At 60.4% G+C, this 23,917-nt stretch overlaps 2 protein-coding genes across 12 annotated transcripts; one reads left to right on the forward strand and one right to left on the reverse strand.

Annotated features, from left to right (window-relative positions):
* Window positions 1–725: 725 nt before the first annotated feature.
* On the forward strand, window positions 726–17,387 carry POMT1 (protein O-mannosyltransferase 1). 10 transcript variants are annotated; one of them, XM_064579025.1, is made up of 21 exons: window positions 726–834; window positions 1,122–1,465; window positions 2,223–2,374; window positions 3,445–3,551; window positions 3,909–3,959; window positions 4,521–4,667; window positions 5,200–5,311; window positions 5,889–5,954; window positions 6,042–6,135; window positions 6,369–6,524; window positions 8,078–8,208; window positions 8,573–8,668; window positions 9,517–9,609; window positions 11,327–11,423; window positions 13,122–13,214; window positions 13,519–13,639; window positions 13,978–14,075; window positions 14,587–14,700; window positions 15,083–15,209; window positions 15,962–16,139; window positions 16,613–17,387. In XM_064579025.1, the coding sequence occupies exons 3-21, from the start codon at window positions 2,253–2,255 to the stop codon at window positions 16,785–16,787; spliced, it is 2,178 nt and encodes a 725-aa protein (XP_064435095.1). In that variant the 5' UTR covers window positions 726–834; window positions 1,122–1,465; window positions 2,223–2,252; the 3' UTR covers window positions 16,788–17,387. The 10 variants fall into 10 exon arrangements, 9 of the variants coding, with proteins under 9 accessions (XP_064435095.1, XP_045739338.1, XP_064435096.1 ...); XR_010407572.1 differs by lacking the exon at window positions 726–834 and having other exon boundaries at window positions 894–1,465; window positions 15,924–16,139; window positions 16,613–16,712; XM_045883382.3 differs by lacking the exon at window positions 726–834 and having other exon boundaries at window positions 894–1,465; window positions 16,090–16,139.
* A 4-nt stretch (window positions 17,388–17,391) lies between these two features.
* UCK1 (uridine-cytidine kinase 1) lies at window positions 17,392–23,917 on the reverse strand. Of its 2 annotated transcripts, XM_045883386.3 has the most exons (7): window positions 22,913–23,270; window positions 22,323–22,482; window positions 21,424–21,520; window positions 21,062–21,204; window positions 20,888–20,982; window positions 19,091–19,139; window positions 17,392–18,601 (listed from the first exon to the last, which is right to left on the reverse strand). In XM_045883386.3, exons 1-7 carry the CDS (start codon window positions 23,018–23,020, stop codon window positions 18,423–18,425), a joined length of 831 nt encoding a protein of 276 aa, XP_045739342.1. In that variant the 5' UTR covers window positions 23,021–23,270; the 3' UTR covers window positions 17,392–18,422. The 2 variants fall into 2 exon arrangements, with proteins under 2 accessions (XP_045739342.1, XP_054365445.2); XM_054509470.2 differs by lacking the exon at window positions 20,888–20,982 and having other exon boundaries at window positions 22,913–23,917.

The following is a 23,917-nucleotide window of genomic DNA, read 5'->3' on the forward strand; positions in this document are numbered from 1 at the left end:
CTGGCAGCAGTTAAGAATATAGGAAACTTACAAATGATCCCCACGTAGAACACTTTGCATGAGGAAAGACTCCCTGCAGATTCCTTCTGCGCCTCTTGACTTTAAAGAATTGGGACCTGGGCACGGGCTGTCCGGGCTGTCTCAGCTCTAGTGGCCACACCCGTTCCCTGGAGTCACTGCCCCTGGGGACGGGTGGTTCACGGAACTTCACCTAGGAGCCAGCCAGCCCCACTCCTCCCGGGGCCCAGGGAGCCCCCGGCTTCAGGCAGGATGAGCCCCAGCTCGCTCCCTTCTCCACAGCCTTGAGCGAGGCATGGGTAAGTCAGAAGTAACCCTACATTCTTAACCGCTGTCTTCTAACGCTGGCTTGACCAACGTTCGCGGGGGAAAAAGATCTTGCACGGTGAAGAACCGTAATTGTAGTTCTTAACCCCGCAGTGCCCATCCATGAGATGAACACACACGTGCACGAAAGGACAGGAAGAGGGAGACTGGGAAGAAGGGTGGCGTTCCCGTCCGTTAAACGTCCCGCCCCGCCGTTCTCCTGGCCAAAGGCGCTGTGTCTCCTGCAGCGGGGGGACGGAGGAGTGGCGACGGGGGGCGCAGGGGCCCAAGGGACCCTGGGGAGCGGTGGGCGGGGACGCCAGGGGGGCGGGGGTCCGGTGGGGGGCGGGAGCCCGAGGGGAGGTGGGGCGGGAGAGCGGCGGCCGGGAAGGGCGGAGCCCGGGCGAGATGAGACCCCGGAGTCTGCGCGGGACGCGCGTGCGCGGCTTGCGGACGAGCTGGGGCGGGGGCTTCGGCATCCGGCCCGACAAGGGGCGGGGCCGAGGGCAGGTGCGCCGGGGGGGAGAGGGGCGCCCCAGCAGGTGCAGCCTTGGGAGAGGAGGGGGTGCAGCCTGAGGGAGAAAGAATGCCTGGAAGAGGAGTGGGGGCCTCCCAGGACCCATGAGGTCTCTGCCGAGAAGAGGCCCGCCAAGGCGGCGGCAGCACTGACCCTGCCCGCCCTCCCGGCGCACGTGCGCACCCGCGGGCTCCGGGCAGACACCCGCACGCGAGGTGCTCGCCGGACCGCACTGAGACGCCCATGGTTAAGGCCCGACTGTCTTGTTTTTTTAAAAAAGGACACCGGAGCGTTCAGTGGGCACGAGGTTCCCGGAATACTAAAGCCGTTAACGACGTTACTATAGAGAAGGGTCCCCGCGCGGCCCCGGACCCGGAGAGCCCTTACGACGCACGCGCGGTGCTCTGGCCCAGGGCGCACGCGCGCCGCTCCCGCGAAGGGCTCCGCAGGCACGGCGAGTCGAGCGTCGAGTAGGAGGTGCGTGGGCGGCGCCGAGTGCCGAGCGGTCTCGCCCCCGCGCGCGACGAGAACCCCTAACGGTCGCCGCCCCCCGCACCCCCGCCGGCAGATCCGAGGCAGGGCCGGACGCGGGGAGCACCTCTGCGGGAACTCGACGAACCGAGAGTACGTTTGGGGCGCCAGGGACGAGCGCCCAGATGAGACCCCGGGGAGTCTGCGCGGGTCGCGCGTGCGCGGCTTGCGGACGAGCTGGGGCGGGGGCGTCGGCGTCAGGCCCGACGGGGGGCGGGGCCGAGGGCAGGTGCGCCCGGGGAGAGAGGGGAGCCTGGCAGGTGCAGCCTTGGGAGAGGAGGGGGTGCAGGCTGAGGGAGAAAGGGAATGCCTGGAAGAGGAGTGGGGGCCTCCCGGGGCCGATGAGGCCTCTGCCGAGAAGAGGCCCGCCAAAGGCCAGATGCAGCTTGTTTGGTGCGAGAAAGGGCGCTTAGCGTAGACGCAGCCTTAAGACAAGTGGAGCTCGAGGGAAGATGATGCCTCGGGGAGGAAGCGGGGGCGCCTGGGTACAGATGCACCCTCAGGGTGAGAAAGGGGGCGCTTAGGGGATGGGGAGCCTTCTGAGACCCAGAAGGGCGAGGTTGGCGAGGTCCGCGCTCTTCCCTAATGAGCAGCTCCTCTCCGGGAAGTGCTCAGCTGGTGTTCCTCGAGTGACTTGTTGAGTGAGTGAATATTCAGTCCTGAGGCCCCCGAATTCTCACCTTAGTTGACTCCTGGTGTCCTCCTGACTTTCTCTCAACGACCTGTCCCTAACGCACGGTTCTTCGTGGTGCACCTGAGAGCCAGGGGGGTTGCAGTGCTTTTCCTCGTATCTGTGAGCCTTCAGGGTTGCTGCTTATTTATTGATGCCACCTCTTCCCTTCTTCTCCAGGCCATCCTCAAGGACCTGCTGCTCTACAAGATGTTGGGATTTTTGAAGCGCCCTGTGGTGGTGACAGCTGACATCAATTTGAATGTTGTGGTTCTGACTGCAGTGGGCTTACTGAGCCGCCTGTGGCAGCTTGCCTATCCAAGGGCTGTGGTGTAAGCCAGACAACCCCACTCAGGGCGAATCGGAAAGAATTGTAATTTGTTCATGTGTTGGTGACAGAAGGTGCCCTTCTGAACAGCAGAAGTGAGAGAGTGGAACTCGGTGATGGGTGTTTTGGGCAGAGGAGAGGCCAGTTTGTCCCCCAGGACAGCACATGCTGAGTCCACCTATCACATCTTGCCCTGTAGTTCTCTAGCAGGTGAAATCTGGCCCCTGAAACAGGTAGCAGCTGTAGGTAACCATTTAAAATCAAGGGTGGAGGATGGAGGATTGATGGATTTGGAAGTGAGTCGCCATTGGCCTTTGAGTGCGTTCTTCATTCTAAGGAGAGATGACTGCTGGTGGTATTACAGGGCCGTTCACTATCTGGTTAATACGTGTGTTCAAAAACGAACAAAAAAGCTTTTCACTGTGGAACACATTAAACGTACACAAAAGGAGGGAGAATAGTTTAACAACCCCCTCCCCAACCAATGTATTCATCACTCAGCTTCAGTGGATTTTTGGGGGGGCAAGTCATAATAAGCAGCATGTTTAAGTAATTTGGTGTATTTCTGAAAGATGAAAACTCTTAAAAACAAAAACTGATTTAACGTTAGCATGCCTAAGAAATTGACAGCAGTATTGACAGGATCCTTGAATGTCCCTGATTGTCTGAAAACATTTGTTGCCGTTGGTTTCTGCACATCTCCCTGTTAGCCCTGCACCTGGTTACCAGGTGTGATTCTGACTCTTAGTCACAGACGTAGCCCCAAGTCTCTGAGGCCTCTCAGTAGGTGCCTGCTAGCACGTCCCTAAATGAAACTGGGGAGGGTAAATAGAGTCTGTGTTGGGCAAACATCCTGAGTGTGTGACTGTTCTTGGTGAGTTTTCCCTCCTGTCCTTGTGGATGGATGATGCTGTGCACCTGTCTTAACATTTGGGGATGTAGTACAGTTGTGGCAGAAGCCCTGACCAAGGCTGAGCACTCTCTCACCTTGTTTGGAAACAGGTTAACGTTTACCCTGATAACCTGTGTTTGGTGAAGATTTCTAGTTGAATATCATGCGGGTTTGCTTTTCAGTTTCGATGAAGTGTATTACGGGCAGTACATCTCTTTCTACATGAAGCGGATCTTCTTTCTGGACGGCAGTGGGCCACCATTTGGCCACATGCTGCTGGCCTTAGGAGGTAGGATTCATGAGTAAGAGAAGTAACCCTTTAAAACTTATAAGTGAGGGGTGTCCGACTGGCTCAGTCGGTGGAGCACGACTCTTGATCTCGGGGTTGTGAGCTCAAGCCCCACGTTGGGTGTAAAGATTACTTAAAAATAAATTAATAAATAAAGCTTATTTGCAACACCTAAATAAATAAGTAAATAAATAAAATTGTGGCAATTTATTTAAAAGATAATAAAATTCGTAGGTGAAATATCTTGAGGGCAGAAACCATGTCTGATTATCATTGGTTCCCTATTGCTGCCAGCGTTTGGCACTCTCCCCAACTCTTGGCTGGGCGGGATAGTTACTGACTCGTCTTCTGTTTCAGGTTATTTAGGAGGATTCGATGGTAACTTTTTGTGGAACAGAATTGGAGCAGGTAAAAGGTCATTTTCACGTCCCTTGTGACATTGCACATGTTAGGATGGAGAGGGATCGGCTTTCATAGGGATTAACAACATGGTTTATTAATTTGCCCAGGGCATGATAAATTCGGCACAAGTGGAAGGCTTTTGAAAGGTCTGGTAGACATCTTAGCGCTTAATCATAGTCCTTGTTTTGTCCTTGGTTTTCGGTACACATAGCACAGCCTGTACTTGGCATCTGATCGCAGTTATCTTTTGTACATGTAAGTTTTGTCTGTTGGTTCAAATGTTTTTGGGAAAAGATGGGGTAGATTTATAAATAAGTAAAGCACTAACTACTTTCAGGATCATTAGGCATTGTTTCTGCGCTTGATGAGAGCTACGCTTTGACTGCGCACGGCCAGTGTCACAGCTTTTATCTGCAGCGTATGCACTCCATTCCTGACATGGTCCCTAGTTTTGCAAACTTGCATTTTAGGGTCTGTGAACACGACACTGTGTTTGAAAACACACCTGCAGTGCAGGAAGATGGTGCGTGCACCGTGTGCTCAGCTCTGCTGTGGTCGCTTTTCCAGAATACAGCAGCAACGTGCCCGTGTGGTCTTTGCGCCTGCTGCCGGCCCTCACCGGGGCCCTTCTGGTGCCCATGGCCTACCAGATCCTGCTGGAGCTCGGCTTTTCTCATTGCACCGCCACGGGGGCCGCTCTGCTGATGCTTATCGGTGAGACCCAGGCCTCCACCTGCTTCGGTGTCGCGCAGGGAAGAACCCAGCGCGGGCCTTGGATATGTCCCAATGTGCGGCCCAGGAGAGCTCGTGGGTTTCGTAGATGTGCCCCCTGCAGGGTCCCCTACTCCCAGGATGGAAGGAAGTGTGCCCACTTTGTCCAGATTTAACTCTGGGAGTCAGTCGCCCTCCTCCCAGGGTGTGGGGTGGCGGGACCATGTGGTCAGACTTGTGCAGCTGAATACATCCACGTACCATGGAGTTGGTATTCCTTCTGCCAATGAGAAAGATAGAGACTCAGAAAGGTTCGGTGACTTGCCCAGGGTCACACAGGTCTTGCTAGGCGTGATTCACACCTAAGAACTCACCTTCGCCGTTCTGGAGCCCGTCCCCTTCCAGCCACCCAATCGTGAACCTCCTGTGGCCACGTTCTGTGGCATTTAGAGGGTGTCCTTTCTGTGGGTGCTCCCATCTCCTTACGTTTGCCCCTGCTCCCTGGCAGCTGACTTACATGTCCTCTTTCTAACAGAGAATGCTCTCATCACTCAGTCAAGGCTCATGCTTTTGGAGTCAGTGTTAATATTTTTTAATCTGTTGGCTGTGCTGTCCTACCTGAAGTTCTCCAACTCCCAAAAACAGAGGTATGCAGAAGGGGACACGTCCTTCCTAGTTAATGAGAAAGAAGAGTCTGGGTGGTTTGTTGACCCGAGAAGGTCTGATGCCTTTTCATTTGGGGAAGCTGCTTGTGGACTGTCTTTCATCATTTAGACTGGCCCTTGGCTCCTGACTTCACAAATACATTCTCATTTTCAAATAATTTAAAAAATTTTTTTTAAAGATGATTTATTTGAGAGAGGGCAGAGTGAGCAAGAGAGTGCATGAGCAGGGGGAGGGGCAGAGGCAGAGGCTCCCCACGGATCAGGGAGCCCGATGCGGGACTCAATCCCAGGACCCTGGGATCATGACCTGAGCTGAAGGCAGACACTTCACCGACTGAGCCACCCAGGAGCCCCTCATTTTTATATAATTTAAACTAACTGGGAAAATGTTCTGGCCAAAAAGAAAAAAATTCTGCTGGGACTGAGATTTGGCAGACGGTTCATTTTTCTCATCGTGAAGCTTGGGACGGCCAGCCGACCCCAGAGGTCTGAGGAGTGCCCCTTCTTGGGCGATGTTCCGTGAACCGTGCCCAGCTTTGCTCTTCTGCTTTGACCCCAGGCCCTTCTCTCTGAGCTGGTGGTTTTGGCTGACGCTGACGGGAGTGGCCTGTTCCTGTGCGGTGGGGTGAGTCTGGTCCACGGGTCTCAGACAGCCTTGGCATCCTCCTCGTTCTGTGCCTCGTTGTAACGATTTCTCTTCGGGTCTTTTCAGTGTCAAATACGTAGGTGTTTGCACGTACCTGCTGGTGCTCGCAGTCGCCGGCGTCCATGCCTGGCACCTGATCGGAGACCGGACTCTGTCACACGTAGGTGCCGCTGTGGAGCGGGGCGAGCGGCCGTCCCCAGGGTGGGCGGAGGTCGGTGTTACACGAATGTCTGGGGAGAAAGGCTTCTCCAGAAGACGGGCCTTCGTGAGTGGGCCTCCCGCCAGTGGCCGTGGGGAGCCCAGAGCTCCGCTGGCCACTTCCTCGGGGCCTGCCTGTTTGGAGCAGGTGCACCTCCCCGAGCGGCAGGACGTGACCTGGCCATCTTGCGGCAGGTCCGTGTGCTCTGTCACCTGCTTGCCCGAGTGGCAGCACTGCTGGTCGTTCCGGCCCTCGTGTACTTGCTGTTCTTCTACGTCCACTTGATTCTGGTCTACCGCTCTGGGCCCCACGATCAGATCATGTCCAGTGCTTTCCAAGCCAGCCTGGAGGTAAGGAGGGGTGCCACGGCCGCCTCAGAGAGGAGATAGACTAGACTCAGCGTTTTCTTTTCTTTTTAAGATTTTATTTATTTATTTGAGAGAGAGTCAGAGCACAAGCAGGGGGAGTGGCAGAGGGAGAAGGAGGCTCCCCACTGAGCAAGGAGCCTGATGCAGGACTCCACCCCAGGACCCTGAGATCATGACCTGAGCCGAAGGCAGAGGCTTAACCAACTGAGCCACCCAGGCGCCCCTAGACTCAGAGTTTTCTTATGTAAACACTGTCAAGTGTTAGGGGGAAAACCAGATCAAGACGTAAAGAATCTGCTTTAGTATTTCTAAAGAAATTCTGCATGTGCGGATGGTGTGGAAATAGACGAAGGGGTCAGCTCTTCAGTGTGACCTGCCTGAGGACATGGTGAAGTCCTACAGACTCAGGAGAGGTGCACACGCATCACAGGACAAGCTCTAGTCTGGCATGCATTCCTACTGACTTTGCAGAGAATGTAAAACGTACTGATTGTGGTGGTGAGGACAGGAGAGTCAGATGGGACCCGTTCTTGAGTGCTGGCTCTGCTCACAGCTAGGCATACATGTTTGGGCAAGTTGCTTAGCTCATCCAAGTGCTAGTCTTCTCACCTTTTTTTTTTTTTTTTTTAAGATTTATTTATTTGAGGGGCGCCTGGGTGGCTCAGTCGTTAAGCGTCTGCCTTTGGCTCAGGTCATGATCCCGGGGTCCTGGGATCGAGTCCCGCATCGGGCTCCCTGCTCCACGGGAAGCCTGCTTCTCCCTCTCCCACTCCCCCTGCTTGTGTTCCTGCTCTCGCTGTGTCTCTCTCTGTCAAATAAATAAAGTCTTAAAAAAAAAAATTTTTATTTATTAGAGAGAGAGAACACGAGCAGGGACAGAGGGAGAGGGAGAAGCTCCAGCAGACTTCTCACTGAGTGCAGAGCCCATCTTGAGGCTCGATCCCAGGACCCTGAGATCATGACCTGAGCTGAAACCCGAGTCGGACACTTAACCCACTGAGCCACCCCGGTGCCCCATTCTTTTTTCTTTAAAGGTTTATTTATTTAAAGATTTTTTATTTATTTATTTGAGACAGAGAATGAGATAGAGCATGAGAGGGTCGGAGGGAGAAGCAGACTCCCTGCCGAGCAGGGAGCCCTATGTGGGACTCGATCCAGGGACTCCAGGATCATGACCTAAGCCGAAGGCAGTCGCTTAACCAACTGAGCCACCCAGGCACCCTGAAGGTTTATTTATTTATTTGAGAGAGTCTCACCTTTCAAATGGACAGGGTTGCCTTTCTCAGAAGATGCGTGTGGCAGCTAAGTGAGGGGGTGTGTGGAAGGACAGGAGAGTGCCTGGCCCCGGAGGCAGCATCGAGTTCCCTGTGTTAGGATTATATGACATAACCCGTGAGGAGTAGGTCCCATGTTCTCATAGCCAGTTCTGTGACATGATAATGACCGCCACCACCCCGAATACACACACACACCCCATGGAGGTGTGGCTGTCGAGAGGCTCTGTTTCTCATGTGCCACCTTTTGCTCTTTCTTAGGGAGGGCTAGCTCGGATCACGCAGGGCCAGCCCCTGGAGGTGGCCTACGGCTCACAGGTCACTCTGAAGAATGTCTTTGGCAAACCCGTGCCCTGCTGGCTTCATTCCCACCAGAGCACCTACCCCATGATGTAAGGAAAGCGACCATGTAAATCGAAGGTCATAACATGTTCGGTTTTTTCACATTTTTGCTGTCACCAGCTTTCGCTGTAAATGAAATTTCTGAGAAAGCCGTGGAGCTCTCAGATTCTGATTATCAACGGATCTTGTCATTTCTGTGTATGAAACAGAGGGTCTTGGGGAGCAGAGGGCCCGGGCTCTGCCATGTCTGCTGCATCACTTGCACGCTGGGCACGTCCTCCAGCCCCTCTGAGACCCACACTTGCACCTTGGTTTCACCCGGACACCTTGCCGGGTGGTGTGTGCAGGAACCTCGAGAGAACGGCTGATTGCGGCCCCTGGCCAACGCGTTGTTGTGTTGGTTCCTTCATGCAGATATGAGAACGGCCGCGGCAGCTCACACCAGCAGCAGGTGACCTGTTACCCCTTCAAAGACGTCAACAACTGGTGGATCGTGAAGGATCCCGGGAGGTGTGTGCGGGTCCTGGGACTCCAGAGTGGGGCTGGCCTCGTGGCCCCCTCTCCGTGGACGCGTCCTCCCTTGGGGCTTCAAGAGCAGCTCCGTGCTGATGAGCCCGCGGGCAGGGCGTTGGACGCTTCCTCAGGGAACTGCCCACCCCGTGTCTCCCCCGGGTGCTCCACAAACTCTTCTCTACCAGCGCTCCCTGCACCCCCCGAGGGAGTCCCTTGCTCAGGCCTCACCGACGGAGGACTCCCTTGTCCGCCTCCCCCGTCTGGTCTGGCAGCCCGTCTGTGGCCTCCACCTGCGAAGGAGGTCTCGAGCCATCCTGGCCTCCATCTCTACCCCCTGCCGCCTCCCCCAACGCTCTCCTCCCACTCCGGTTTCTGCAGCTCTGCGTGTCTTTTAAAATGTCCCTCATGGCAGGTCACAGTCGTGCTGAAACCCTAGCCTCCGTTGCCCCTCCAGTGCCATCCAGTGCCACCCAGACCCCTGGCGGTGGCCTGCAGCTCCCGGCCTCCTTCCCGCCCCGCGGCTGGCCGGCCGCTCACAGCACCCACCCTGTGCTGTCACCAGGCTGGACCGATCCTACCCAGCTGGCTCCTTCTTAAAACCCGAATGTCAGCTCCTGTGGGAGGCTGCCTTGGCCGCTGTCCTCCCGTCCGGGCGTGTCGGCTTCCCTGTACCCGTCGTGTCACAACCGCGGGCTGCGGCTGGGTTTGGCACTTGTGTGGCCGCGTAAGGCGGCAGCCCGGGTCTGGCTGCTCCCCCACGCTCGCCACCACCCTGGGGGCCCTCGGTGCGCATGCGTGGACCCGGGAGGCCCCGTGTCCAGCCGGCCGGCTCTCTGTCTCCGCAGGCATCAGCTGGTGGTGAGTAACCCCCCGAGGCCCGTGCGGCACGGGGACGTGGTGCAGCTGGTGCACGGCATGACCACCCGCTTCCTCAACACGTGAGTGCCCGCCCTTGGCCCTCTCCGCTCCTCTCGGGAGCCCGGGCCCTCTGCTCCCCAAGACCCTCTGTTTCATACACAGAGATGACAAGATCCGTTGAGTGTCCGCCGGGGGTTCTCTGTCCCGAGCAAAGCCCGCCCACTGTCCCCACGGCTGGCTCTGGCTCCCTCGGGGTGGACCCGCACTGCGCTGTAGCCTGCGCTCGGTGTTGGGAGGGGCCCCCCAGTGACGGCAGTGCAGGGAGGGGCGGGAGGGAAACGGAGCCTTCGCGGGGTAGCCCACAACCCCGGGGCCGCCCCGGACGGTAGCCGCAGCGGGAGGTCGTGGCGGGGGAGCTTTGAAAGACAAGTTAGGGAGGGCTTCCCACACAGAATGAAGTGTGGGCTCTTCCATAGAGTTAAATGGCTTAAAGTGCGTGTGAATTCAAGAAGGATTGAAATCCCGGCTACGTAGGGTCCGGAAGGGTCCGTGTGTGTCGGTGTTTGGCCCTTGACTGACTTGACCTGAGCAGTCTCTGCAAACTGATGTGCCCGGCCTCCTCTCTTCCGACCTCCACCCAGCTTCTTGGGTCATCTCGTGGCTCCTCATGCCTCCCAAATTGTGCCTCGAGTCCCCACTTCCCCCCCAAAAACCACACTGCAGGCTCCTGGGCTCTGGCCTGCTTCTCCCTGCAAAGAGCCGTTTGCTCAGCCACCACCCTGGCTGCTTCTCTTTCTTCCTTCCGCTCCTGCCATGACCCAGTCCGGGCCTGATCCCTGTGCTGGCAGGGCTGGTGCCCCAACCTCCTGCCTTCCTGCCCCCCACGCCCCCACAGCAGCGCCTTGTGAGCGCGCACCATCTATGGGCCTGGTCTCGCTTCTTGGCCAGAAGCCCTCCAGCGACTCCCACCGTGTGGCCGTCACACTCAGAATAACGTCTCCACTTCCCCAGTCCCTTGGGATCCTGCCCCTGGTGACCCCTGGGGAGCTTCACTGCGGTCCCCCTGGCCTCCCTGCTGTCCCCAGACAACCAAGTGCAGCATCCTTAGGGCCTTTACACCTGCTCCGTCTGCCTGGAATGTTGTTGGACTCACATCCCGCCGTGGCCCACTCGCTGTAGTCACGTGTCAGCTGAAATGTCACCTCCTCAAAGCCTTTCCCGGGCACTCCCTACTGTCTTGGTTTTATTGGTAGCGCCCCACAGCCTGGCACTCTTGTCCGTGCACGTGAAGGCCTGCCTTCTCTGGGGTGAGGACTGTCTCCAGCTCCCCTGGAGCGCCCGGCACAAAGTAGGATAAAGTGTGACAGCCACGTGAAGGAGGGAGGTGGGTGTTTCTGGACGTTTGAGGTCGCCGTCCCCGAGGGCACCTTGTCCCCCAACAGCATTCCTAGTCCCACCATTTCCAAGGCCCGGGGTGCGTCGTCCTGCTCCTGGGACAGCGAGCACCTCCCTGAGACCAGCTTTGCCGTCCGTGGCGGAGTGGCGATGCCCAAACGGCGTGGAGTGCCGGCCGTCAGACCCCACATCATGTGACTTTTCCCCAGAGGTGTGATCCCTGGGGAGCGGCTGCCGTTGAGTGTCTCGTTTATCCGCACGCCCTCAGCTGGCACCGCCTCGGGGCCCGGGTGCTCCTTGCAGGCTGCGCCAGCTTTGTTTCTGAGAGTGGTTTTCTTCGCTTCACGGCGTAGTGATCGGCAGGGTGAGGCGCTCCCTCCACAGGACTGTTTGGTTTTCCAGGCACGACGTGGCTGCGCCCCTGAGCCCCCACTCGCAGGAGGTCTCCTGTTACGTCGACTACAACATCTCCATGCCCTCCCAGAACCTCTGGAGACTGGTGAGTCCCCCGCGGGAACCCCTCAATGGCCACCAGGAATGCGTCCTTTCTGACGCGAGACATTCAAAACCGCCCTTTAGAATAACTGTGACTCAGATGTAAAATCAGTGATTTTTAGTCCTAAAAGAAGCCCCAGATGTTTTCGCGGGGGACGGAGACTTCCTCTGCGGGAGGGACGAGCTTGCGGAGCAGTTGGTCGGTGCTCCGTGCTGCCGTGTGGCTCTCGGGGCTGCCAGGTGAAGCTTTCCTCAGACTTGGCGGCCCCTGCAGCCTCGAGACCAGGCCAGGGAATGCACAGGGCCGGGCACGGCCACCCTCCCTCCGCCACAGGAGCCTCCGTCCTTGAGCCTCTCCTGGCGTGAGCGAACACCCTGGTCACAGGGCTTCCCTGGGGACGGCTGCAGCTCTGGCCGGGGTGGCGGTTCCTTGCAGGGGTCCTCTCCTGAGGCAGCCGGGCCTCTGAGCATCGGGGGGCACATGCTGCGCCCCGCCCCCCAAGTCCCTCTCCGGGGCTGCACACGGCGTACGGGGAAAGGTGGCAGGAAGAGAGAGTTGTGTTCTGGGCCCTTGCGCCGCTGTGAGTTGAAGGACGTGTGCAAATACAGCTTCAGTCTGCTGTGCACACTAGCGCCCTGGCTGGGGTCTCTCCGGGCTGCCCCAGAGCACCAATCTCCCCCCCCGCCCCCATTCTGGTCTCACGGGCGTGACTGGCACGGCATGCTTGGTGCAGTGCCACCAGCAGGCCCTCCCCGCAGAGCCAAGGGCTGCAAGGCTGCCTTCGTGCGTGTGCGCACGTGTGCGTGTATGTGCGTGTGTGCGTGTGCGTGCATATGTGTGCGTGCATGTATATGTGCGCGCGTGTGCACGCGTGCATGTGCTGTGTGTGCGCGCGTGTGTGTGTGCTGTGTGCGCATGTGCACACGTGCAGCAGCGACCCCCCCACCGCCGCCGCCGCCGCCGCCGCCGCCGCCTCGGTGCTCACGCACGTGTCCGTTCTGCTTCTCCCCCCTCTCCTCGCTGTTGCCGCGGGGTGGGCGTGCTCTCCACCCAGGCCCCGTCCCCGGGAGCTCTCCCAGTGGAACTCCTCCCGAGGCTGTCCTTCTGCCACCCTGCTGACGGCTTGCCGGTCCTCGTCCTGCTCTGTCCCTGCCGGCGGCATCTTCACCCCCACACGCGCACATTTCCAGGGACTGCAGCTCACGGAGCAAGGAGGGAGGATGGCTGACGCAGGCTGTGCCTGTCGGCCCAGCCTCCCCCCTGCTCCCACGGAGCCCTTGGGTCTCCTGGCTCCCGCCAACAGCCACACGCCCTCACGGGTCATCGTGGGGCTGCGATAAGATAAGACAAGGCCAAGTGCGCTCACGATGTTCCTGTTTCCGTTACCCACCATCAGCCGGGCCACCCAGGACACCTCCCAGGGACCTTCTGTAACCCTCACCTGGACCATCTCTGCATTTGCCAGAGAGAGAAGGCCAAGCGCGGAGGCCTCTCGACTCTGAAGGAGGGTGGTGTGCTCCCCTGCCCAGCCAGCAGCTTGCTGCGTGGGTGTCGGGAACAAGGTCAGGGGCGCTAGCCTGTTAGCTCCCGGAGCTCGGCCCCTGGTCTCAGACAGTGTCGTTGTTTGGTGACCGGTCCTCACTTGACATGTCAGGAAATTGGGGAAAGAACGAGATCATCGATAGGACCTGCTTTTAACAGGACATCGTAAACCGAGAATCCGACACGGAGGTTTGGAAGACCATCTTGTCAGAGATTCGCCTGGTGCACGTGAACACCTCCGCGGTTCTGAAGGTAAAGGGGCGCCGTGTTTGGCTCGCCCATCCTGGCTGGGGGCTCACGACATCGGTTTACTGGACCCTCCGGGCTCAGCGGGTTCTTCGCGGGCAGGACATCCGGGGAAAGCCTTTGCCGTGTTTCCCTCACACGGAAGGGCGAGGGCTCCAGCTTCTCAGACTGGATCCTGATGGGCGGGCCCGTGGAGGACCGGCTGCCGCCCTTGTCGGCTGCGGACAGAGGGACCGGGTGGCGGGGCCGGTGGGGGTGAGCCGGGGCCCCGGGCCTCCGCATCACGCCCCGTCTCCCCCGGTTTCGCTAGCTGAGCGGGGCCCACCTCCCGGACTGGGGGTTCCGCCAGCTGGAGGTCGTTGGGGAGAAGCTGTCCCGCGGCTACCACGAGAGCATGGTGTGGAACGTGGAGGAGCACCGATACGGCAAGAGTGAGTCAGGCCCTTGGCTTCCGTTGCTGCCGCTTTCACGAGCCACAGGCTCCTGCTTCACGCGGGGACTGGACGCGCCGTCCACGCACTCTGCTGAGCCGAGCCCTAGACGAGCCAGCTGTGCTCTGAGGTTCCGCCCAAAGGCGGTGCAAGCTGAGCTTTCTGAGTGGAAAGATCTGGATTTGACCGGGGCTAATCGCAGCTGGTGGGGAAAGCCAGATGGAGCGCGACACAGTGGGTTGTTTGAAAAGCGGGACGTGGGGTTTCTCCAAGCTGACAGCTTCTGTGCTGAGCCCCCTGACCTGCGCGTGTTCCCTTGGGTCCGTGTGTCCGGTCAGGCCAGGAGCAGAAGGAGAGGGAGCTCGAGCTGCACTCACCCGCGCAGATGGACGTCAGCAGAAACCTGAGCTTCATGGCCAGGTTCTTGGAGCTGCAGGTGACCGGCGGGGGCGGCATGGCTCTGCCTGGGGGTGCCGGCTCCCCACCAGACAGCAGTTCCCTTCCCGTCGTCGGCTTTAACTGGGACCTGGCTGAGCAGGGGACGCTCCTCTCTGTCTGCTCTGCGTGGCCGACGCCGCACGGTCAGCCCCGGGCCTGTGGCTTTGCGGGCAGGAGTGGTCAGGAACCAGGCGGTGTCGACTTGCCGCGTGGCCAGAATATGCTTGGGGCCCCCCAGGTCAGGTCAGGGTGCGCCAAGGTCAACGTGATGGAGCCCCAGAGAGGTCAGAACAGGAAGCTCGGGGTCCCGAACCTCAAAGCGCCCTTAGCACCAAGTTCAATCCCTTCCCCCTGCAGACAGGGGCACGGGGGCCCTGGGGTGGAGTCCCTGTCCCCGCCTGTGCTGCATGGTCCAGATGAACGTGAAGGGGACACCCCAGCCCCTCAGGCCCCTGAGCGAGGACGGTGTCTGGCTGTGTGCTCGACTCCAGCCTCTGGCCTTCTTGCAGTGGAGGATGCTGACGGTGAGGAGCGACGACTCAGAGCACAAGTACAGCTCCTCGCCGCTGGACTGGATCACCCTGGACACCAGCATCGCCTACTGGCTGCACCCCAGGACCAGTGTAAGCAGGCGCTCGTGTGGGCGGCAGGCGGAGCGCTTGCTCGAGGCTTCTCTGGCATGAAGAGCAGCCGCCACCTCCTACCCAGCCCTAGCTTGGTCCGGGCCCTTCCTGATGAGATTGGGCAGCACGGGGCCAGTACGCGGGTCAGATATGAGGGGAGAGGTTCACGCGCGTCAGATATGAGGGGAGAGGTTCGTCCTCAGTGGGTGGCGTCATTAAAGCGAGAACGTCGGCCTCTCTGGGTTGCGTTTCCGTTTGTAGAACCAAGGACCCTACTCAGCCCTTTTCCCAGAGCAGTGGGTGGGCTGGGTTCCAGCCCGTTTGGGCTGCAGGCTGGCGGGCACGCGGCCGGTGGCTGACGGGGTCCCCTGTGCCCTCACAGGCTCAGATCCACCTGCTTGGGAACGTCGTGATCTGGGCTTCGGCCAGCCTCGCCACGCTGGTCTACGCTCTCCTCTTCTTGTGGTACTTGCTTAGACGTCGAAGGAGTATCCGTGACCTCCCTGAAGGTTAGTGCAGCTTCTGACAAGGGCTTGTGGTGCTTCCGGCAACAGCCTGGCCTCACCAGGAACTTGTGCCTTAAGGCGATCTCCTTGTTTCTGTTGGGAGCGAGCTTAAATCTATTTTTTGTCTCCCTAGAGACGAAGTCTTGCCGTTGAGTTCCCACATTGGGTTAGACGCTTGTCCAGGGAAATGCAGGCACCAGGCAGGCAAAGCCCTCACCCCAGGACGTGAGCACGGGGGGGGGCTGGGTGGCACAGAGTGGCCAGCAGGCACCCAGTTACTCCGGTGCTGCTGTTTGCAGAACAGAAACCACAGGGGACCACCTTGAAACAGACGAATAAAGACCCAGGGCAGGGCGGGGCCCCGAAGGCCTCAGCAGTGTGGCACCCTCCCACTCTTCCTGCTGACGCTGCCCCTGTGGGCAGGGCGGGGGCCCAGTACAGTCCCTCGGAGCTCGGGCTCCCAGGAGGCCGGCCCACTTGCTGCTGATCCCGGAGGAGGAGCCGGGGGCCCCCGGGGGGCGCTGGTATGGCTCAGAGGGTCGGGATGGTGAGGACCCTGCAGGAGGCTACAGGAGGTTCTCACAAGGTCGTTCTTTCTCCAGAGATCACGGCAAGGGTCGGGCAGTGGGGGAAGGGGAGAGCGTGTGTTCCTTAAAGATGAGGAAAGCAGCTCGTGGGACTGGGGGAGAGCCTTACAAGTGAGGCCCGGGTCAGCAGCGCTGGCTCAGGGCGGCCTTCCCCCCACCCCACCCCAGATTCCTGGCTGCGCTGGGTGCTGGCCGGGGCTCTGTGCGCCGGCGGCTGGGCGGTGAACTATCTCCCCTTCTTCCTGATGGAGAAGACGCTCTTCCTCTACCACTACCTTCCCGCGCTCACCTTCCAGATCCTCCTGCTCCCCGTGGTCCTGCAGCACATCAGCGACCACCTGTGCAGGTACAGGGCCTCCGCAGCCACGCCTCCCGGGGCTCCAGGTCTGGGGGTGTCGTGAGGACTTGGGTGTGCCGTGGGAGGGGTTAACAGGCGCCCCAGGAGGGAGGTGTGGCTGGCCGGGGAGGCCGGGAGAAGTGTGGGTGTGGGAGACGGGGAAGGACGCTTCTGGCTCCAGAACAGCCAGTGGTGTGGGCCGGGTCGCGTGGTGTGCAGTGGAGATGAACCAGAGCGAGTTCTGGAAGCGGGACCAGAGGGTGTGGACCTGGTATTTTGGGAGGAGCCGCACAGCCTCTCAGAAGAGCTGTGGTCCCATCATGCTGGGTGTGGGGATGCTGCCCTGGTGCCAGTGTAGATGGGAGAGTCTGGAGGATGCACGAGGGGTCCCGTTCGGCGCCTGGGCAGGGTGTGAGGGGGCCATGTGCTCATGACGGCAAGGAAGAGCCTCGTCCCCCATGCCTGTGCTCCGGTCCCCGCAGGTCCCCGCTTCTGAGGAGCCTCTTCAGCGGCCTGGTCGTGGCCTGGTACTCCTGCGCCTGTCACGTGTTCAACACGCTGCGCCCGCTCACCTACGGGGACAGGTCACTCTCGCCCAGCGAACTCAAGGCCCTTCGCTGGAAAGACAGCTGGGACATTTTGATCCGAAAATACTAGCAGGACACACACCGTGAACGTTTGGGCCGGGGTCAGGGCAGGAAGCGCGGTTATCTCGAACCGAGTTTGTCTTTGACAGAGTAGCCTGAAGCTTGGCCGCCTGGCCAGGCTGCTGGGCTTTTTCTTCAGACAGTCGCTGATAAGCAGTTTGTTTTGAGCCAAGTTTGTGTTTTCCAGGCAATAGAGAACATGCCCTGAGTGTCCCCCGGCGCCCGAGGGCCCCCGAACTAGGACATGCTGAGTGGCTAGGGCAGGCCTTGCAATGGGGCAAGAGCAGGAGGGGAGCAGGCAGTGATGGGGTGAGTTAGGGACGAAGCAGCCAAGGCCCTGGTCCCCTCTCCCGAGCGCCCGCTGACCTGGGGAGCCACGTCCCTGGTGAGGCCTCGAGGAACCGGCCTGCATCACTTCAGCGCCAAACAAGCTACCAAATGACAGGCCCTTGATTCTCGTCACCGCAGTGAAGACCCCGGGACCCCTCGCCGCTGCTGACGCGGTGGGGGCAGACGAGCCAGCAGCCCCAGCAGGTTGAGACTCGTGTCACCCACACGTAACCCCGTCCCGAACCTGCCCTCTGTGTACAATTAAAACAGGGACACGTTGGCACTGGTATTTGGTGTTATTTATTGATTCTCCAAAGGGCACAGTAAGCTGATGAGACTGTCACACGGCCATCAGAAAGCAGCCGCGGCTACGCGCTCGTGAGGTCCCAGCTGTGTAACTAGACTCGGGGCCCGAAAGCAGGAGACGGCGGGTGCCCATGCGGCTTGGACGGCGGCAAGGGGAAAGCGTCCTTTCGACACAAACAGGGTCTCGTGGGAGGGAAGACAAAATGAGGACGACACCGGTCGCAGGCATCGTGCGTGCAGCCGGGGATGCTGGGTGTGTGCAAGGAGACCGGCTGGCGTCGGGCGCTGTGCCCTGTCCACACGGCGCCCAGGACCCAGGGTACAGGGCGCGCGCCAGCCTGCCTTCCGCCCCAGCCGCGGAGCCGGGCTTGGCCTGGGCGGGCAGGTGCTGCCCTGTGTTTGCTGCTGGTTGAGGAAAGGCTCGTTGCGGGGGCTCCTTCCCTGGCGCACAGCCCAGGAGGAAGGAAAGCTCTCTGTGGCTCCGTACGCGCGGGTGTGCTGTGCTGGATCGCACCCACCGGCGGGGCACGAAACTCGCTTCCTGGGTCACCACTCACGTGGGAGAATGACAGAACGTTCGCACGTGTAACACACAGAAAGGGGACGTACTCTCCTCAAACCTCTGTTTCAGTCGCATGTGTGTGGGAACTGGGTCGTCCTGGAAGAGTCGCTCTCGCTGTGGGTTCCTGTCAAGCACATGCTGGGACGGCCACCACACCCAGGCCGCGTGCTCCGCGTTCCCAAGAGACGTGACTGGCTCACCACACGTTCTGGGGCATTTCTCAGTAACTCAGACTTTTAACCCTCTAACTTGACGAGGCAGGTACAAATGTCGGGAGGGCGTGCCAACAGCCAGTTGAGTGTAACAGGTGCCGTGATCCCCATCCCATCCCGTCTGTACAGCGCCCAGAGGAAGCAGCGGTGGCGTTCATAGGGGCGGGTGGGCATCTCTGGGCCCGACCCTGAACACTGTCGGGGGTCCTGCCCAGGAGGCTGAGCACCCCGCTCCTCAGTGGGGTCTGCTGCTGGACTCCAAGTGCGATCGCTTGCCAGAGGTCAGCACCCCGGGATGGTCTCCCGGCTCAGGAAATGTCCTCTTGTAGCTCCGCCCATTGGACCCTCGGTGCCATTTGCAGAGGTCGCCGCTCAGGATGTCCTGGATGTGCTGCACGATCAGGTTGATGGCCACTGTGGCAAAGACAGCATGCACTCAGCCCGTCTGGTTCCCCCTGGACGCCTCGAGGCCAGGCTCCATCTGCTGCTGGCTCCCTGGGCCACCCCGTCCCGCAGCGGCTCGGGGCCGGAACGCAGGCCCTCCCGCCGAGGCTTCGCCGGGCCTCGGCAGACAGAATACCGTGGGTCAGGGAGGGCGCACGGTAAAACGGCCCAGCCTGGTCCGCGGCCCTTTCCATTCACCAAGAACCCGGGGAAGACACTTCCTGCTAACGAGCGAGTCCCTGTCAACGTAAGTCTCCTTCTCCAGCCTCACTGACCCGTAACTGACAAACAGGAGGGGTCCATTTAAGCTGTCCAACGTGTTAAACATTTTTAAAATATTCTTTGGACCTTGCCATGAGCGGACGCGGACGGCAAACCCTCATCACTCAGCGTAACCGCCAGGACAGGGCCCCGGGAGGCGGACTGAGGAGTCGGGGCAGCGACAGGCCCAGTTCTTACCCATGTTGTCGACCCCTCGAGGGATTATCACGTCCGCATACTTCTTGGTCTGCAAGGCAAAAAGCAGGATCTCAGATGATCTGCCCCCACCCTTCCCCCGGGACTTCTGGTTGTTGGACACGAGACTCCACGGCAGGACAGCAGCCCTGGGGGTGGCAGGGACTGGTGTGGTGGCAGACGGGGGGCCAGGACTCAAGTGTTAGGCAGGTGCGAGAGGCAGGAGGAGAAGCTGAGGCAGCCAGAAGACAAGTGTTTCTCCCCCAGCGTCTCTGAAATGCGCTTGCGCTTTCCTGGGAAGGCCGCTGTGGGAACAGTTCTCTGTGCTAACACTTCACTGAGCCAAGTGACCTGCGGCATCCATCGTCACATGTGACCCTCTTCCCCCGAACTAGGACCCTTTCTGCGGGAAGCCCGGAGCAGGGAGCAGGCCGGGTCGCGGCATACTCCCCGGATGGCGTGTGCAAAGCCCTCTGCACCTCCTGCCCCCGCGCGGCGGCGCTGCCAGGTAAGGGCAGGGATAGAGACACCAGGAGGAACAGGGCCGCCGAGGGGGGACCCCAGCCAGATGTTGCTGAGGGGGACACGGCTCAATCAGGCCAAGCAGGAGGAGAGGAAAAGGAAGCGGTCTGAGCTGAGGGACAGACCCGCGGACCAGTCCGTGTGGCGGGCGTGTGGACATGGGCCAGATCCTGGGGCAGCTGTGTCTGCATGCAGTGGGGACCCACGGAAGCCACGAGCACAAGATGGCCAGGCTGGCTTCATGGGGGGTGCTCGCCGGTGGGGTGCAGAGAGGGGTCGGCAAGGGGCAGGAGAGTTGAGGAAGGTCGTACTTCAGGGACCAGGGAGGAACACGGTCACCCTGGCCGGACTCGGTGTGTGGCTGCACGTAAAGGGATCGGGAAGTTCAAGGACAGTGCTGGGACGCAGGCTCCACACAGGGTCACCCGGTGGGACTGGGTGTCCCGAGTTTTACCGTAAACCACCTGCTCTGCCAGATGTCTTTCTTTCCATGAATAACAGAGAGAGTACAATTATCAATTTACTTTTCTCATCGCTTTCCAGACACTTCGGAGAACATGAATGTAAAATAAAAAATGTTCTCTTCCAACTGCAGCAGATCGCACTCACGTGTCTACTCAACAGAAGCGGGGATCCTGGCTCCATTTCCTTTGTGCTGTATTTTACTTTTAAGAAGCAACATGTTAAGTTTCCCTTTCAAACCACCTGTAAGTCCTATCCTGTAAGAGCTGGAAAGTAGAGGGCAAGACACACGGCCGCAGACCCCCGAGTCCCAGCCAAGGACAGCCTGGAGGAACAGATGGTGTGGGGGGTCAGCAAGCGCCTGTGCCGCGCCTGCGTGAGTCGGGGTGTGGGCCAGGGACGGACACGAGCCCCTGCCCCTGTGCAGCTCCCTATTCCGAGGGCGGCAAGCAAGGCACAGCGAGTTCAGCCAGCCAGAGGCACCCTGGAGAATGGAAAGCAGGCGGGCCAGGAGCAGAGGGTCCTCGGGGTGACCCTGGGCGGGCCACGCAGGTGCCGTGGGGAAAGGCCTGAAGCAGGGAGGAGGGGAGCTGCGTGGACGTGGGGGCCGAGGGGCTTTTCCAGGCAGAGGAAGGGATATGCACAGACAATGCTTTTAGAGCAGACAACGAGTCCCTGCGAGGGGGTATGATAAGCTAACTTCTCTGTTCAGAAATCAGACCCCACTGCTCCACGATTTGGCTCTCACAGGACAGGGTGCCAAGGGTTCTCTTGAAAAGGGAGAAAAGGAGGTCCCCAAGTAAGCAGAAGGGGTACCGGCAGGCAGAACTCCTCGAAGGCTGGTTTGACGAAGGTGGTGTACTGGGTCAGGATCTGCTCCAGGTCCCTCCCGCGGTGCACGTCCCGGAGAACTGAGGCGGGAGGAGCAAGGCGGTCAGGACTCGCGGCCGCCCTCGGCCAAGGGCAGAGGGAGGCCCGAGTCCACCTTACCTCTTCTTGACAGCCTGACGTCGGAGTCCGTGTCCACAAAGAGGCGCAGGTGGAACATGTCCCGGACCTCCTGGCTATAGAACACCAGGATGCCCTCGAACAGGACCACGTCTGCAGGGTAGACTACCGTGGTCTCTGCTAACCTGGGAGGCGAGACCAGGAGACGGACCCCGCTGGAGCTACGGGATCTGGGGGCCTGGAGCACAGTTGGCTCCGGTCCCCAGGTGTGGACCGTGTGGAGGGGGACAGATCACAGCAGGGGACAGGGGTGTGCCCAGACACCAACAGGGCCAGGCTGCTGCAGGGCACATGCTAGCTGGCCCCCCGCACACGGTCCCTCTCCCAGGAACCACCTTGCTCACCTTGAATGGGTCACAAAATCATAGGTTGGGACCTCGACAGTTCTGCCCTCCACGATGTTTTTTAGAGTCCTGTGCATCAAATCGTTATCAAAAGCATCTGCAGGAATGGAACGGAACAGAAGGCAAGACTATCCAGGTGTCCTCGTGCTGGGGATGGGAGTGAACTTCCTTTGCCTTGGGGGCGGGCAGCCACAGCCCCGCCCAGGAACATGTGGACTAGGGGCCGCCCCTACAGTTTACAGTTGCAGACTGCTGTCCCACACAGAAGTTTGGCCCCAGGGATCTCCTGATCGGCCAGCACTGGGACACAGGTGGGTTAGGCATCTGCTTCTATTTCTGGGAAATACCCACCGACTCATGCTCCTCAGGCCTTCTTCCCACGTGTCCCCTCCTTCCCACGTGGGAGCCAGCCACAGGGTGGAGCCTTCTAGCAGTGCCAGGCAAGGGCAGGCTGGCTCTTTCCCCTCATCTGTCTATCCCATTTGCACCTGCCCCCCGATCAGACCAGACCAGACACGGCCCTCTTGTGTACCCACTGCTTCCCCTGCTAGCCTCCCAAGGACTTTGCCCCAGGGCAGGCGGGGACCCCAAACAGCAGGAAGGTGGGGGGATTTCTCCATGAGCACAGTCCTGGCAGAGCAGTGGTCCCCAAGGCTCCTCCGCAGCAAAGACTTCCTGACTGGCTCCCAACGGAGGGAGCCAGCAGCTCCTGCAGGGCCGCTCAGGGCGCAGAGAAGGAGGCAAAGTGCTTTCTGACGTAATCACACAGCCCGCTCCAGCTCAGGCTACCTCAGAAATTTCACTGATCCACTGGGGTCTCTCTGCATCGCCCGCCAACCCTGGAGCCAGTCCCCTTGTCTGTCCTCCTCCCCCACCCCCCTCAGGGTCTTCAGCTGCACCTGGGTGGTCGAAATTGTACTGTCCCTTCAGTGCCTTGGCCTTCTGTTCTGGGGTCAGGACCTTGTAGAACCTGTCCTGACTCAGGATGACCAGCTTGCGCTGCCGGTGGTCCACTTCGTTCTGGCCCAGCAGCTCCATGATCTTCTCACACACAGTGGACTGGGAATACACAAACAGGATTCCCGCCTGGACGTGCGCCTCCTGCCACGGAGCTGGCCTCTGGAGACACTGGCCCGCCAGCCCCCAGGGGCCGCCGAGCAGACCAGCGACAGGTGAGGCTGGCCTCCGGGGAGCGCCGCGGGGCACCGGGAGGGGCAGCACGCACCGGGGGCCCGGAGGAACGAGGCCAGCGGGGAGGCCGGGCAGAGCCCGAGGGCAAGCGCCCCTCGCCCTGCCTGCACCCCGGCCCCGCCCCGGCCCCCCACGGCCGCAGCCCCTCGCCCCTCCGCGTCCGCCCTGCAGGGGACGCCTCGGCAGCCAGGAGCCCAGGCTGTCGTCCCCGGCTGGAGGCCGGATCGGTCCGCCCCGTGTCCCAGGGGGCCGGGGTCGAGGTGGCACGCAGGCCCCGGCGGGCTGCCCAGCCCCTTACCTTCCCGCTCGCGGTGCCGCCGCTCACCCCGATCAGGAAGGGCCGCTGGTGAGGACGGTCCGCCTCCGGCGCGGCGCCCTCGCAGTCGCCGCCTCCAGCCGAAGCCATCCCAGGCGCTGCCGGCGGGCATCGGGCTCCGAGCTCCCAGCTCCCAGCTCCCGCCGCCTCCCCGAACCAGCCGGCCCTCCCACCGCCGCGCAAAGGTCGGAGACGCCCCCCGGGGTCCCATTTCCGGCAGGCGCGCGGCGTGGCGGGGGAGGGGCGATGGGAGCGCGCGAGGCGCGGCGGGAGTTGTAGTCCTAGGCGACGGAGGGCGCTGCGCCTGCGTGGGGCGGGGCGGCTCACCTGCGGCTGGGTTGCCCACAGCCCGGGGTGCTGCGGGTTTGCTGCAAAGGACGAAAGCCGCTCAGTGGCGCAGCTGGCTGCAGGAGTCCCCAGACGCCGGGCGGCCTCCCCAGCAGAGGCGGTGACCGCGAAAGTTCCCTCCGTCCGCGCCTCCAGTGCCTGGGGGCGTCGGGGATGATCCCACCCGGAGACTGCGGGGCTGGGGGAGGGGGGCAAGGGTAGCGCCAGGGCCGGCAAGTCAGCCCCCCGCAGCCGGTGCTCCACGGGGGCCATCGGAGTTTCCTAACGTTGCCCTGATCGTGCCGCTGGTCCCCCCACCCCCGCCTTCAGAGGTTCCCCACTGCCCTGCAGCAAGTGTCGCCTCCTCAACCTTCCCAGCACGTGGTGGTGACAGTGATGACTTTCGACTCCAGCATTAGGCAGGCTGTGAGCCAAGGAAGCCGAGACGGAGTCGGCTGGGTACCCCTGAACCCCCGGTGCCTGGCACAGAGAAGGCAAATGCTGATCGATTCTAATTGTGTATTTCCCCCACGGCATCAGGACTATCTCTGTGGATGGAGCTCCTAATGCACTGTGAGCCCCACATGAATATTTGATGAGGTATGAAGCCCGAGAGACTACAGTAACACGCAGACAGCAGGCAAAGTCGCTGTTTATGTA

The sequence above is a fragment of the Mirounga angustirostris genome, unplaced genomic scaffold, assembly GCF_029215605.1.
Source record: "Mirounga angustirostris isolate CCGP_5_RB_7025 unplaced genomic scaffold, mMirAng1.0.hap1 SCAF_15, whole genome shotgun sequence".
NCBI lineage: Eukaryota > Metazoa > Chordata > Mammalia > Carnivora > Phocidae > Mirounga > Mirounga angustirostris.

Bases quoted from the DNA above. Each gene is read 5' to 3' on its own strand.
- POMT1 (XM_064579025.1), top strand. From the start codon at position 2,253: ATGTTGGGATTTTTGAAGCGCCCTGTGGTGGTGACAGCTGACATCAAT. The intron at 4,668-5,199 runs GTGAGACCCAGG...TCTTTCTAACAG, and splicing joins CGCTCTGCTGATGCTTATCG to AGAATGCTCTCATCACTCAG. The intron at 14,701-15,082 runs GTAAGCAGGCGC...GTGCCCTCACAG, and splicing joins GGCTGCACCCCAGGACCAGT to GCTCAGATCCACCTGCTTGG.
- UCK1 (XM_054509470.2), bottom strand. From the start codon at position 23,530: ATGGCCCCCGTGGAGCACCGGCTGCGGGGGGCTGACTTGCCGGCCCTG. The intron at 21,205-21,423 runs GTGAGCAAGGTG...CTCGCCTCCCAG, and splicing joins GATTTTGTGACCCATTCAAG to GTTAGCAGAGACCACGGTAG. The intron at 18,602-19,090 runs GTAAGAACTGGG...TCTTTGCCACAG, and splicing joins TCGAGGGGTCGACAACATGG to TGGCCATCAACCTGATCGTG.